This window comes from Panthera onca, chromosome C1, assembly GCF_046562875.1.
Source record: "Panthera onca isolate mPanOnc1 chromosome C1, mPanOnc1 haplotype 2, whole genome shotgun sequence".
Lineage (NCBI taxonomy): Eukaryota > Metazoa > Chordata > Mammalia > Carnivora > Felidae > Panthera > Panthera onca.
This window is the reverse complement of record NC_138346.1, coordinates 163,531,876-163,546,336: the sequence shown is the minus strand read 5'-3', so window position 1 is coordinate 163,546,336 and position 14,461 is coordinate 163,531,876. Positions and strand designations below refer to the sequence as shown.

The following is a 14,461-nucleotide window of genomic DNA, read 5'->3' as shown; positions in this document are numbered from 1 at the left end:
TGAGATCATGACCTGAGACGAAATCAAGAGTTGGTCTCTCAACCAACTGAGCCACTCAGGTGCCCCTGTTATGCATTTAACATATGGGCAATACGGTGCTAGGCTAGGCTGTGCATAACCAACAGAGTTGTGAGCTAAATTAACAGTTGCTGTATCTAGCCACTAAGTTGTAGAGTGTTTGTTATGCAGCAATACACTGGTACAACTGATTTTTTCTAAATGCTCTAGTGTATCCTACAATGACATATATAAAATAAAAATTGGGATATAGCACAATTTTAGTATAGCATTAAAAATTAAATGTATAGTGGGGCACCTGGGTGGCTCAGTCTATTATGCGTCTAACACTTGGTCTCGGGTCAGGTCATGATCTCATGGTTTGTGAGTTTGAGCCCCGCATCGGACTTAGTAATCTAATAGTTTACTGAGATTTCACATATGCGTATCAGTGCGGAGCCCACTTGAGATTCTCTGTCTCCCTCTTTTCTGGCTTTTCCTGCTAGTACTTTCTCTCTCTCTCAAAATAAATAAATAAACATAAAAATTTAAAAACAAAATCAAATGTATACTATCACTTTCTCTTTGGGTGCATATTCATACTAAATTAACATATCCTGAAAAATGTGTTTTATCTTTATATCTGTTGGAACTTAGCAAAACTATGCATGAAGCAGATATTCAAATACTATTAATATACCACCAGTCAATAGAATTCATTTACCATAAAAGCCAAGTTTTGCTTTTTTTTGCAAGTTAAAGCACTAGAGTACTTATTGAATCTTTGTTATATTTTCCAGTTGGTACAATGTAGCACAAATCAAATAAATTAAGGATAAAACATTATTATTGTGAATTTAAGGATGTTTTTATAATTTCAGCATATGTATGGCCTATTTGATTTCAGAATTAGAACCACACCTGCCATGGACCATTTCCTCTAATTATTTATACCCCAAATACATGTAAATTTATGTATTGTTAGCACTTCACTACCTTTCACATTTTCCTTCAAAATGCAGGAAAATATAGAAAAGTACCTTTAATCTTGCTTCGCAGATATTTTAAGACTTCTTGGGTTCCTTTCTGAAAACATGGAGAGAAGATACATATTCACCAAGACATACTTTGCAGTTTCATAGATCAACATGCATGTTTGAATTTCAAATTTAAAAACATAGCTGAGTTCCAAATATGCTTACATTTATAATTTCTCTTCGAATTGTTCTCAAAGGATTTCCTTCTAGTGCCAGAAATTTCAAATGAAGTTTTCCCAATGAACAAGGTAGACTACAAAAAAGATTAAACATAATTCAACCAAATATTTGGCTATAAAACTAATAACATTTGACAAACTATATCATATAACCATGTCAAAAACAGCCCAAGTAACATAGGCCTAAAATAAATCCCTTTGAGATAAATGTTTAACATGTAAAAGAAAAAATAGATTTATTTTGAAATTGTCATATTGTGATTGCTAAAAAAATGTGAACTTTAAAACATTTGCTAAATAAAAACCATAAAAAGCAAATCTGAAAGAATCAGTGATTCAGGATAGCCATACTCATTAATATTAAATGTTTCGATTTTGCCCTTCAAGTAAGCAAAGAAAATTCTTCCCTAATGATCTAATAGTTTACTGAGATTTCCCATATGCAAAATCCCATGTATTCAACCCATAATCACCAATTTTTTTATGTTTATTTTTTTAAATTTTTTTAATGTTTTATTTATTTTTGAGAGCAAGAGAGACAGAGCATGAGTGGGGAGGGGCAGAGAGAGAGGGAGAACTGGCTCCAGGCTCTGAGCTGTCAGCACAGAGCTCAACACAGGGCTCAAACTCACAGATTGTGAGATCATGACCTGAATCGAAGTCAGATGTTTAACTGACTGAGCCACCCAGACACCTCATGTTTATTATTTTTTTAATGTTTATTCATTTTTTGAGAGAGGGAGAGAGAGAGAGGGAATGAGCGGGGGTGGGACAGAGAGAGTCAGAGACACAGAATCCGAAACAGACACTGGCTCTGAGCTGTCAGCACAGAGCTTGAGCATAGGGCTCGAACCCACGAGCTGCAAGATCATAACCTGAGCTGAAGTCAGACGCTTAACCAACTGAGCCACCGAGGTGCCCCAAGTTTATTTTTGAGAGACAGAGCACAAGCCAGGGAGGAGCATAGAGAGCAAGAAACACAGAATCTGAAAGCTGCAGGTTCTGAGCTCCGAGCTGTAAACCCAGAGCGCGACGCAGGGCTCAAGCTCAAGAACCATGAGATCACAACCTGCGCTGAAGTTGGACACTCAACCAACTGAGCCACCCAGGCACCCCACCAATTTATTTTTTAATGAGAATATAATCAAATTGGTTCTGCTCTTAATCTTTCAGTAGCTTCCCATCTCTTAACGAATGAAAACTGACTCTTCACAAGCATTTTACAGACCACATGGCCTTAACTTACAAGTCCTAAATTCCCAGTCTCCCTTAATGTACCTTATTTACCAGATAAACTTGATTCCTTGCTGTTCTCTAAATATATCCCTACAATTTCCTGAACTTTCAAAGCTTTCTTTGTACAGTTTCATCCTACCAAGACAATCATTCTAATCACCTTACATGTGTACTTAAAAATCGCAGTCATCCTTTAAAGATCACATGGTGGGACTAAAGTGAGGCATGACCCTGAAAGTAGGTATGATCTTAAATTTTGTGCTCTTAAACACTTAACTTGCTTCACACTAGTCTAAGTCCTAATGATCATCTAAAAACATTTCTTCTTCTACATAGTCTGCCCTGATTCCTCTCAATAAATGCCTGGTTCCTGTATCTCTTTTAAGCCCCCAAAGCACTTTATATCTCTCCCATGTCTTTACATTCATTTGATAAATTCAAGAAATATTTATCAGGCACCTTCTATATACCAAGGCACTGATCTAGGAGTTAGAGAGCAGTGAACAAAACAGATAAATATCCTGACTTCTTAGTTTACGTTCTAGTGGATTAGAGTAACTTGTAAAATAGATCTGATTCTATTAGTATTTTAAGCTTGCTGTCAAGGACCAAATCTAACTATTCTTTGTAGGTCTGTACATGATACTTGTTTACTAAATATTTACTGAATTCAATTTAGAAAAAAAAGATCTCCACATGTTTTTCTCAAATATTATTAACTTATTAATATTAACTTCTGAATTATAAGCAAATGCAGGCATGATTTCTTATTCATTTGATCTTTAAACTTACCTACTGATATCATTGTTGCTTAGGTCAAGCCTTTCCAAAGACTGTAGTAGTGTAATTTCATCTGGAACAGATTTTAACTTATTATCCCGCAGGTCTAGCACAAGGATAGAATTCAGATGCTTAAGATGTTCTGGCCCTAACATTTCAATCTGGTTTTCACCTACATGTAATTCCTACAAAACCAAAGATCAATCACATGTATTTCTGTATTCAATTTTTATTAGGTAATAAAAATAATATTGAAATCTAATCACTGAAAAACACATGGAAAAACATGTTTCTAATTACTAAGGTGCTTAAATTTTCAATTACAAGTAAGCTATCTTACAGCTAAAAATGGCAAAAACAGAACACTTTCAAGGATTTTCTGGAAATTTAAAAATAATTACAGATTTAATCTGGCAGAAGCTCAAAATCTGTAAAACCAAACCACAGAAATTATTTAGTAGTTAACATTTATAGAATAAAAATACAAATCTAAGAACTATACTAATAAAAAAAGTAAAGTTTTAATACAAATCAGAATAAGCTTAAAAAGTTATTTATATCACAGTTTGTTATTCAACATTTTCATTAGTGATTATTATATATACTGATTTCCCATTAACAGAATCTATAAATATTAGATGTATAATTAATCTTTAAACAATAACATTTTCAGTTCCTTTTATCACTGCCACCATTCTGTTTAAAAGAAACCCTTTTGGAGCACCTAGTGTCTCAGTGGGTTAAGCTTCCGACTTCGGCTGGCTGGAGTCATGAGGTCACAGTCATGGGTTTAAGCCCCATGTTGAACCTTTCCCCACAGTCAGTGCAGAGCCTGCTGTGGATTCTGTCTCCCCCTCTCTCTCTGCCCTCTTCCACTCACACTTTCTATCTCAACGTAAAACTTTAAAAACTAAAAAACAAATAAATAAAACTCTTTTAACTCTAATACATAACAGTATACATGAAGAAAAACAAAACATGACAAATTTAAAAGACAATGTTAACACTATATACTTAAAACCACAAGAAAGTAATTAGTTTCAAAGAGACCCAATTATGATCAGGTAAACATGAGAGGTGGTAACTTACAGAATTAGATACATATTCCTCCCTAGTATTCCAGGTCTCCTACAGTATGGCTCCAACTTATGATGTTAGTCTCAACACCTACTTCTCCAGTTGTATACTACTCCCCAGATGAAAGAGACAAATTCCTATTTTTAAGTTGACTATTTCTTTTTTTTTTTTTCAACGTTTATTTTTTTTTTTTTTTTTATTTTTGGGACAGAGAGAGACAGAGCATGAACGGGGGAGGGACAGAGAGAGAGGGAGACACAGAATCGGAAACAGGCTCCAGGCTCCGAGCCATCAGCCCAGAGCCCGACGCGGGGCTCGAACTCACGGACCGTGAGATCGTGACCTGGCTGAAGTCGGACGCTTAACCGACTGCGCCACCCAGGCGCCCCAAGTTGACTATTTCTTTAAAAAAAAATCTATTACTAGCAATACCATGAATGTATTTAGTCATATTAAAATTCTGAAAAATATAGGAAAAACATAGCACCTATAACTAATACATATTCCCAAAGTAAATCAGATTAAAATTTTCATTTTCATAATTAACTTTCAGAAAATACATAGTTATTTAGTAATCAAGTAAATATTACCTTTAATAACCTACAAGAAGGAAATTCTGGTAGAAAACGTAATTTATTCCTCCGCAAATAGAGCAATTCTAGTGACTCCATGTTAGCCAATTCAGGAGGTACAGTTTCTAAGAAATTTGAATTACAATCCAAATGCTTTAATCCTGCAATACATAGTAAGTGAAAAACAAAAATATCTTAATAAAGAAAAATATTGGTCTATAATTATATATACATTCAAAGAATGTGTACATCATCATGAGGATCATCATGAGGACTTATAAACTCATGCAATACTGATATAATAATCAAGAATCCTAGAATTAAATAAACGTAAAGTAAGATTTTTTTACACTTAATTATAATTAAAGAGAACTGATATTAAAAATAATGTTTAATAAAAGTCCAAGTCATCATATTACTTGGCAATCAAAAAGAATGAAATCTTGCCATTTGCAACTACATGGATGGAACTGGAGGGTATTATGCTAAGCAAAATTAGTCACAGAAAGACAAATATCATATGACTTCACTCATATGAGGACTTTAAGATATAAAACAGATGGACATAGGGAAGGGAAGCAAAAACTATATAAAAACAGGAAGGGGGGAAAACATAAGAGACAAATATGGAGAACAAACAGAGGGCTGCTGGAGGGGTTGTGGGAGGGGGGAAAGGGCTAAATGGGTAAGAGGCATTAGGGAATCTACTTCTGAAATCATTGTTGCACCACATGCTAACGAACTTGGATGTAAATTTAAAAAAAAAACAACAAAAAAACCCAGCCACATCTTAAACTCACCAAGTTGTGCACATTAAATATGGTAGCTTTTTGTGTCAATCATTCATCAATAAAGTGGTTTAAAAAAATAATAATAATAGTCCAAGTAATCTTTGTAATGGTAAAAACCAAAGTACTCCAGTACTCTGTTAAGATATTCTAAAACATATAAACTACACACTATGAGATATTATTTCCCTCAGTAATTATACATCCTTAAAAAAAAAGCTTAAGGTAGTTAAAGACATATAAAGACGCATGCATACTAGCTGTATGAATGGATATTAAACAACTGTGGCTAGTAGTAGCTCAGACATATGTATTTAAATTAGGCAAGTTGACTTGCTGTCAAAAAGCCTCGGATTTCTACGTATGCCTTCCTATTCTTCCATCCATCCATACTACTTTTCTCTCCCTGTGTTCTTTCCTTTCTTTTTCTATTTTTGTTTAAATTACATGTTTTTTCTAACATCTTAGCTAACACTATGGACAAGAATGCATACTATATAATAAGCAGTACTCCCCCAATCCATATCACAGATTCTTCAACTTGCAATGGCCACCACACCACATATTTTCCACAATTCAGTCTCAACTATCTAGTTTGAATAGGTGATATACATTTTTTGCTATATTTTGAGCCTACCAATTTTAACATAATGCAAGACTGAGTTGATACATTGCCTGAAACTGCCTCTTTAAGTATTTAAAGAAGTTGTTTTTCAAAAGAAATGTACTACTTTCAACAAATAATGTAGTAATTTATGTATTATTTGGCTACAGCATTTTTAAAAATGTCACAATGTGATCCACCCCAAATCCAGTAAATTCTATGAAGAAAAGTTGGTTTTAAAAGCTACAGACCTATTATAGGGACCCCTGGTGGCTCAGTGGGTTAAGCATCCAACTCCTGATTTTGGCTCAGGTTATGATCTCACAGGGTCATGGAATCTAGACCAGCGTCAGGCTCCATGCTGAACATGGACCCTGCTTGGGATTCTTTCTCTACCTCCCTCTCTCTGTCCTGCCCCCACTCTCACACACACATGCTCTCTCTCTCTCTCTCAAAATAAATAAATAAACATTAAAAAAAATAATAAAAGTTAGAGACTAGTTTTCACAATTGTTTGCATTTAAGAGCACTGACTGAGAATACAAGCAGTGTGCAGTGGAAAGAGCAATGGGGATGGAGTAAGAGGATTCAAGCTCTTATACGATCCTTGGCTTTACAATTTATAAGATAATTTCTAAGTCTAGGTTTATGAATCTTTAAAATGTAAAAAATACACATCCCCCTAAAGTACAGAACCTTTGTATTGGCAAAACAACATATGTAAAAGTATTCGTTACAAAGAATCACACGAATGTTAGCATATTGTTCTTAGGATCCAGTCATTAATAGTGAAATAATAACCAAATGTACTACTGGTGATAGTTTAAAAGTATCACTGTCATGGTTAAAGGAAGAAAGTATCTAATCATGAATTATGCTGCATATTGGAAAATTTGCCATAAATTCAAAGTATTTTTCTATTGATTTCTCTATCTTTTCCCATCTCTCAAGATAGGTCCATCTAATTTATGGGGAAAAAAAAATCCATGCTTCTTACATACTAACTAGAGATAACATATTTTATGTTTAGCTCTACTTTTTAATATGTTTACTGAAAAATGGCAAAGACAAGCAAAGTCTTAATTACTCGTAACCCAAGCAAAGGCTCCCCTAGAATATCAACTTGATTTATGGCAGATTTAACTTATGCATTCCTATTACAAATGACTATTAATCTAAACTAAAACAGCACAATTTTACAAATTTATCTCAAAATGATCTGTAATCAACTGCACAAAATCACTTCCATAACTTCCACAAAAGGGAGGTTTAAAGAAATGAAGAGGGCTTACATATGATTAGCAGAAAAGACTATATAAGGTAAACAGTGTAAGGCTGACACACACAGTGTGCTCATTAACCAAGATATAATAATAGTTTGCCTTTAAACAACAACAAAAATTACCATGATTTTGGCCTCTAAATCAAGAATTCTAAGATGATTAAGTATAATTATTTAAAAGGTACTGAAATCTGCCTTCTATTTTTTTATCACTTAATATTATGAGTTCTAGAATACATTAAATATAATGGTTCAATGGTAAACTTCAATAGAACCACTATTTTAACCTTTTTTAAAAGAAAATGGTTGACCATTTGGACAAAACTAGACCATCCCTGACATCATTATTTCTGGGCCATGAGGAACTACAGCTATAATGTAACCACATAAGCAGAATCACCTAGAGAGGGGAATAACCTCTTAGTGAATGTTGAATGAATGAATGAATGAATGAGGAGATAGCATAGCTCAAAACCCTAATCAATATCTTAGATATATAATTTTACCATAGTTCATAATCATATTTTATTTTCCTCTTTTTGATATGCCAAAATATGTTTTTAGTAGTAGCTGTTTAGGAAGTTAAGCTAGACAATAATGCTCTGAAGAAAATCTGACTACTTGCTATTGTTTGCTTTGCCAGTATAAAATCTATTATTTTATTTCTCTGTAACTAACTATATTAAAATTTATTTTTCTAAATATAAGTTGCACCAACTTCAAATTTATGTACTTTTTAAAATAGAGATTTACTTTTCATTCCACTTATTTCTGCTGGCAAACTCTTCAGTTGATTACTGGAAAGATTGAGTCGCACCAGACTGGACAGAGAACAAAAACTAGCAGGAACAGTTGTAAGACGATTATTGGAAAGATCCTTTAGAAAGAGAAAGAAAGAAAGAATGAATGAATAAATAAATAAACAAACAAACAAATGATCCCTAAAAGGGATTTCATAAGTTTGAGGAGATTGCAACCTAAAACAAGACTATTTCAGAGGTGGTATGTTTTGTAACCCCCATTCACAATTTCACAAGTTGTCATTCATGACCTCAGTATTCTACAGGACCACTATGTGCCTAATAATGTAGCAGGAAGAAATCAGAATGAATTCTGACTTCAGAAATATTTTACATAAAGGTTTCTGTTACTACTAAGTCATATCATGCATCATGTTTTTAATTTAAAAACCCATTTGTTCATCCAGTATTTATTGACTACCTATGATACATTAGGCAAACCATATAGGTAAATTGTAATATGAAATGAAAAATTTATTTGCAAGAAAGAAAAATCCTTCAAAGAAAAAAAATAAAGCTGAGAAAATGGACATTTTAATTCTTAAGGGAAAAATAGTCCCTCCATTCTTCCGCTGATCTCAGCAAATCTGCTTTAATAGAGTCCAGAAGTTTGCTCTCTATTTTTCCTTCATTCAAGCTTGCCTAATTAATGTCTATACCTGTTTCTTTAAATCATTGTTTCTATTTTTTCATTAAAGCATAAACAGTTATGAGAGAACATTTTTTTTGAAACTGCACTTAAAAGACAATCAGATAATACTTAATGACAGTTGAATTAGGTGTAAGTACTTCACTAGCTAACAGCAAACTGCTAGATAGGGACAAATGCAACAACAGATGAGAAAAAAATGACTTAAGGTAACTTGTTCTCTGAAGACTTCATTTAGTCTAACATTAAACAGTTGCATTTGTAACCCTAAATCAATTAAGATGATAGAAAAAGGTAAAAATGCTAGATCAGTTATTTTTTATAAAACACACTGTTACTATCATAAATAACACAGCATATCATAAACTACAACAGGAAACAATCTACAATTCTAATACTCTATATACTAAGAGATTACTAATAAATAAATATTTTGTTAATATCAAAAGTTACTGACAATAAATGCAATGTGGTATTCTGGATTGGATCCTGGAACAAAAAAAAAGGACATTAATGGAAAAACTGGGAAAATCTTAAAATCTATAGTATAGTCAGTAATATTGTACCAATGTTAATTTCTTAGTTTTCAAATGTGCCATGAGTATGTAAATTGTCAACATTAAGGAAAGCTGGGTGAAGAATATATAAGAACTCTCTGTACTATCTTTACATTTTTGTAAATCTAAAATTATTTCAAAATAAAAAGCTTAAATAAAAAGGGTTTTGATACAGAAGAGATATTAATTCAAAAATTCTTAAGACATTTTAAATAACCCAAATCAACAAAATTTACTAAGAAATTAAACATTATTGCAGTTAATAATTGTATTAGATATAAAGCATTGTATCTAGTTTAATGCATCTACTTTATATATCATTAAATACATTGTATATAAATAAATCCATATTTATGCTGTCATTCCTTCAGTAAATATTTATTTAGTACCATTGCTAAGCAGTTTTTATATACCTTTAAGAAATACTACTAGCTTGGGACGCCTGGGTGGCTGAGTCAGTTAAGTTTCTGACTTCAGCTCAGGTCATGATCTCACAGTTTGTGAGTTCGTGAGTTTGAGTCCTGTGTCAGACTCTGTGCTGAGAGAGAGAGGAAGAGAATCTTAAGAAGGCTCCATACTCAGCGGGGAGTCTGATGCAGGGCTCAATCCCACAACCTTGGGATCACGACCTGAACCAAAATCAAGAGTCAGGTGCTCAACCGACTGAGCCACCCAAGCTCCCCTAATATGCTTATATTTCCAACGTTGTAATATATTAGTGCTCACATTTATGATATGATAAATGAGTCCTTAAGAACACAATTCTCAACTGAAGTATCCTTTCATTATGCATATGCCTATCTGGGAACCCATAAAACAACTGGGAACTGCTACAGTTTATTACGTTTCGTTTCTAATCTAAATACTCTTCTTTTTTTTCATCAATTGCTATCTTTTACCATTAAACTTTATAAGAAAATCTGATGGCTCCCTCCTTAGCCATTCATTTTATCTACCTATGCCTTTTGCTTTCCAAACCTTATATCCAATTTGATCAGATTGGATATTGACAGATACTGAAGGAATGTCTGAGGACAGTATATACATTGATTTCAAACACTACAGCAGATCAGGGAAATATCAAGGAAGATGTACTTAAAAGTAAAAAACACAGGTAAAAGAATTACTTTTTCCTTTAGTGAGAAACAAACTTTAAGACTAAAGTGATATAAATAAGTTCTTCAAAGTATGTAATAGGGAAAAGAACAAGAACATAAGAGGAATTAACCATGTACAATAGAGAGTATATATTGGAACAACTAATCTCCATCTAATCTAGCTAAAGTCTTTCAGATTGCAGATTTTACAGTGGAATCTTACTCCTTCAGGGGTATAGTGGAAGAAAAAAAGGGATACATTTTGGAGTCAAATTGACTTATGTTAAAATCCTAAATTCCTTACTTATTAGCTATGTGACTTCAGATGAGATGTTTTTTTGTTTTGTTTTGTTTTGTTTTTATAAACCGTAATTCTGTATCTATTCTAGGGGATAAAACTATGTACCTTGCTATAGGTAAAGCAAAAAGCCAAGTGCCTACTGTTTCTATTATTCTTAAAATAATATCTGTATTGCTTTACAGTTATTTCTATTTAGGATATGACAGATAAAATGAAAATTTTGTGAGGTAATGTGGACATTTTGAAAAATGGGGACGAAAAGGCAGGCCTTAAAGGGATTATCTAGACACTCATAGGACAGGAGGGTCATAGAGGCAATAAAGGAGAATGGGTATACAAAAGAGAACTGGTATATGCTACAGACACCCGTGCTCTATTTTGCAAAACCATAAAAATCCTCTGAATAACAGTCATCCTTGTCACCCCTTCCCACACTCTCTTCCTAAATTCAAACCTAAGTTGATTTCATAAGAAAAAATAAGAAAAATTGATTTTATAATACCTAATTTAGCAATCTAATTGAAATGCAGTTTCTGATAATCCAGTCATGTAATCAGCTGTCCATGTTCTCATCATTTCAATCATACATTCAATTTCTAAGCCTGGTGAAAAATCCCACCTGCCCCAAATTACATAAAAATTGGAAAATCACAACTTACCAAGTCTTCTAGGTTGAAAAGTTGTTCAAATCCCTCTGGTATGCAAGTTAGTTCATTATGCTGGAGATAGAGGCCCTTCAGGTTTCTCAGATTTGTAATTTCTTCAGGGAGTATTTGCAGTTTGTTATGGCTATTGATTGATAAAATAAATGCTGAGTAATTTGGTCACAACACAATAAATAATTGTAAAGGTATTTTTGCTAACTACATGGGCTCATTTTAAAAAATAAAATATGGTGACTAATTTTAAGGACTTCTCAAACTTCACATGCTAATGATGTTAACTCATTAAAATTACAGTAAGCTAAAGCAATCAAATAGAGAGTTTCAAAGAAAACAAAGAAATACAGGTTTTTAACCAAATAATTTATGAACTTTTAATTGTTTCCTTATAACCTACTCTTGATTTTATATGCAATGTGAAAGGATATACTGGACAATTTTTCATACTATGTCTGAATTTTAGAATTTTGACAAGAGACATGGGCACACATACATTATAATGGGAGTCACAGCTCATATGGGGATTATGTTTTTAAGCTAGCACTCAAGACAAAAATAGCTCTTTTTAAGAGCCTGGCATGTCCAGCTGAATGCAATATGTGACTCCACTCTTCTTTGTACTTACTCTTAACTTTTCTACTCAGTTCCTCTGTAGAGATACTTGGTTTATTGTTTTAGAAGTCCCAAGTCACTAAGCATGATATATTCCTTGATAATTAAGAGATGACCTGACTTAACCTGTTCCCAGATTTATCTTAACTATTTACTTAGGAATCCATTCTACTTTCACACCATATATAATTACTTAACAAGTAACAGGGTGAAATGAGAAATATAACAGGGTAAAAATAACCTTAAATTATATAAAAATAAAACTAGTTAGAACAAAAATGCCAAAAGATGCATTCTAAAATAAGAAACACTAAAAAACTGTCAAAAATTGGTTACTATTGGGGCTCCTAGGTAGCTCATCTGACTCTAGACTTTGACTCTAGATTTTGGCTCTTGCCTTTACAGGCCATACCCATGCCTTTGACTTGTATGGGGAAGAGGTTCTGATGTAGCTCTAAACAATTAGCACCTTTTGTGTGTAGCTATTTTTGCTTTTGTGGTAATTTTAAGTTTTTCACCAGATGAGGGCTGTAAATTAAGGAACCATTTTCCCTCAAAGCAATGAACTTACCTCCAGAACACAGAGACTTGACTATGCTATGTTAGACAGATCTGTAACCATACCTATTTTATAAACCACAGTTTTTCAAACTATGTTTTGAACACTTAGACCTTTTTATCTACTAAATGAAATCTTCCCAAATCCCTTTTCCCCTAACCTGTGCATATATAACATATAAGGTAGTTATTTCTTAAAAGTCTAGAGGTATAGATTAAAGGGCAAACAAAGTTAGTGAGAGCCTTAGCCACCTGGCTTCCCACATACCTAACAAGTACCAGAACCATATCCACAGAGTCCTCAGAAAAGTTTAAAAGCTACTAATACTAAAGCCATGACATTTTTCAGCACTAATGAAATAACTGTTTCAAATTTCTTCCTTTGTTTGACCTGGATATTTTAAAGAATATCAAAGTAACTTAAAACCTGAGATATTAACAAAAAGGTTTTCTAAAATAACCACTAAAACCTGTTATATAAAAATAAAACAAAAAGTACTTTTAAAAAAATCAACTGGACATTTGTAAAATCAGAAAAACATGTGGGCAATTAATTCTAAAACAAAAATAAATAATCTGAGAAAACTTAAAACTCTTACTCTGCTTTTACCACTTTCTGAGATCATACAAAAATATTTTCTAATGTTAAAAAATATTTTTAAAATATTAGATTTATACCATTATGTTAGCAATACTGAAATTAAATAAGCTTAAATTTTACCTGACATTAAGTTTCTGAAGATTTTCTAACTCTCTTATAGCAGAAGGAAGGGATGTCAGCTGATTATCATGTATCTAAAAGTTATTAAAAGACAGTCAATATCTTAGTCTTATAATTAATAATACATGAGCATGAGTTTGTCACTGTACTGAATTCTTCCACAATAATTTTGTTACTGTAATTCAACAGTACTGAGTTGGAGTTTGGTAATTTATTCCATGTACAGAAGAGGAAAAGGAATTTGAAGTTGACCACAATGCTGTTCAGAAACCGTGAAGTGATAAAGTCATCAATTTTAAATATTACAATTAAAAAAATAACTTTATCTCATTGAGTGGAATTTCAATCTGAAATGAGAAATGAGAGCTTTAGAAACTAATAGCACTTTGATGGTATGATTTATGTCAACATATAGCAAAAAAAAAAGAGAGAGAGAGAGAGAGAAAGGGTAGGGGGAACCTCTCTCATGTTCTCACAGAACCATATTATTTTGAAAGTACGAGAAACCTGAGAGAACACCTAAAGCCAATCCGTTCATTTTACAAATGAAGAAAATAAAAACCTATCTAGAAATTTCACCAGATCCAACTTTTTCAAACATGAATTAGAAGATTTCTGATGTTCCTACATAAAGTACATCAGAACTCTGTAGATTGTGAAACAAACTACTCATGCTTTACTTCACAACACATGGCAACTAGAGACTAAAAACAGTCTCTTAATATACACACAAAAATTTAAGTTCAATAATTTAAGTCAGCGTTGAAGACAAGTTTAGAATAAATTAATTTTAAGTGCTGCTTTCATGTCTAGAATAATGATGAGAAAAATAATAGCAATGAAAACGGATAAGCAGCAGCAACCACCTGTTAAATGCTGATTCTGTTTGCATGCAATAATGCATTTAATTCTAAGAACAAGTTTTGGGCCGCCTGGGTGGCTCGGTCGGTTG

General features: G+C 32.9%; 1 protein-coding gene across 2 annotated transcripts in view; it reads right to left on the bottom strand.

Annotated features, from left to right (window-relative positions):
- LRRC40 (leucine rich repeat containing 40) overlaps positions 1–14,461 on the bottom strand; it is a 49,311-nt gene that overhangs the window by 22,902 nt on the left and 11,948 nt on the right. For both annotated transcript variants that reach the window (XM_060625490.3, XM_060625489.3), the window contains exons 3-9: positions 13,510–13,583; positions 11,616–11,745; positions 8,306–8,429; positions 4,897–5,039; positions 3,242–3,414; positions 1,200–1,287; positions 1,038–1,083 (exon numbers count right to left, since the gene is read on the bottom strand). In XM_060625490.3, the coding sequence (XP_060481473.1) occupies positions 1,038–1,083; positions 1,200–1,287; positions 3,242–3,414; positions 4,897–5,039; positions 8,306–8,429; positions 11,616–11,745; positions 13,510–13,583 (778 nt within the window). The remainder of the gene's footprint in view (positions 1–1,037; positions 1,084–1,199; positions 1,288–3,241; positions 3,415–4,896; positions 5,040–8,305; positions 8,430–11,615; positions 11,746–13,509; positions 13,584–14,461) is intronic.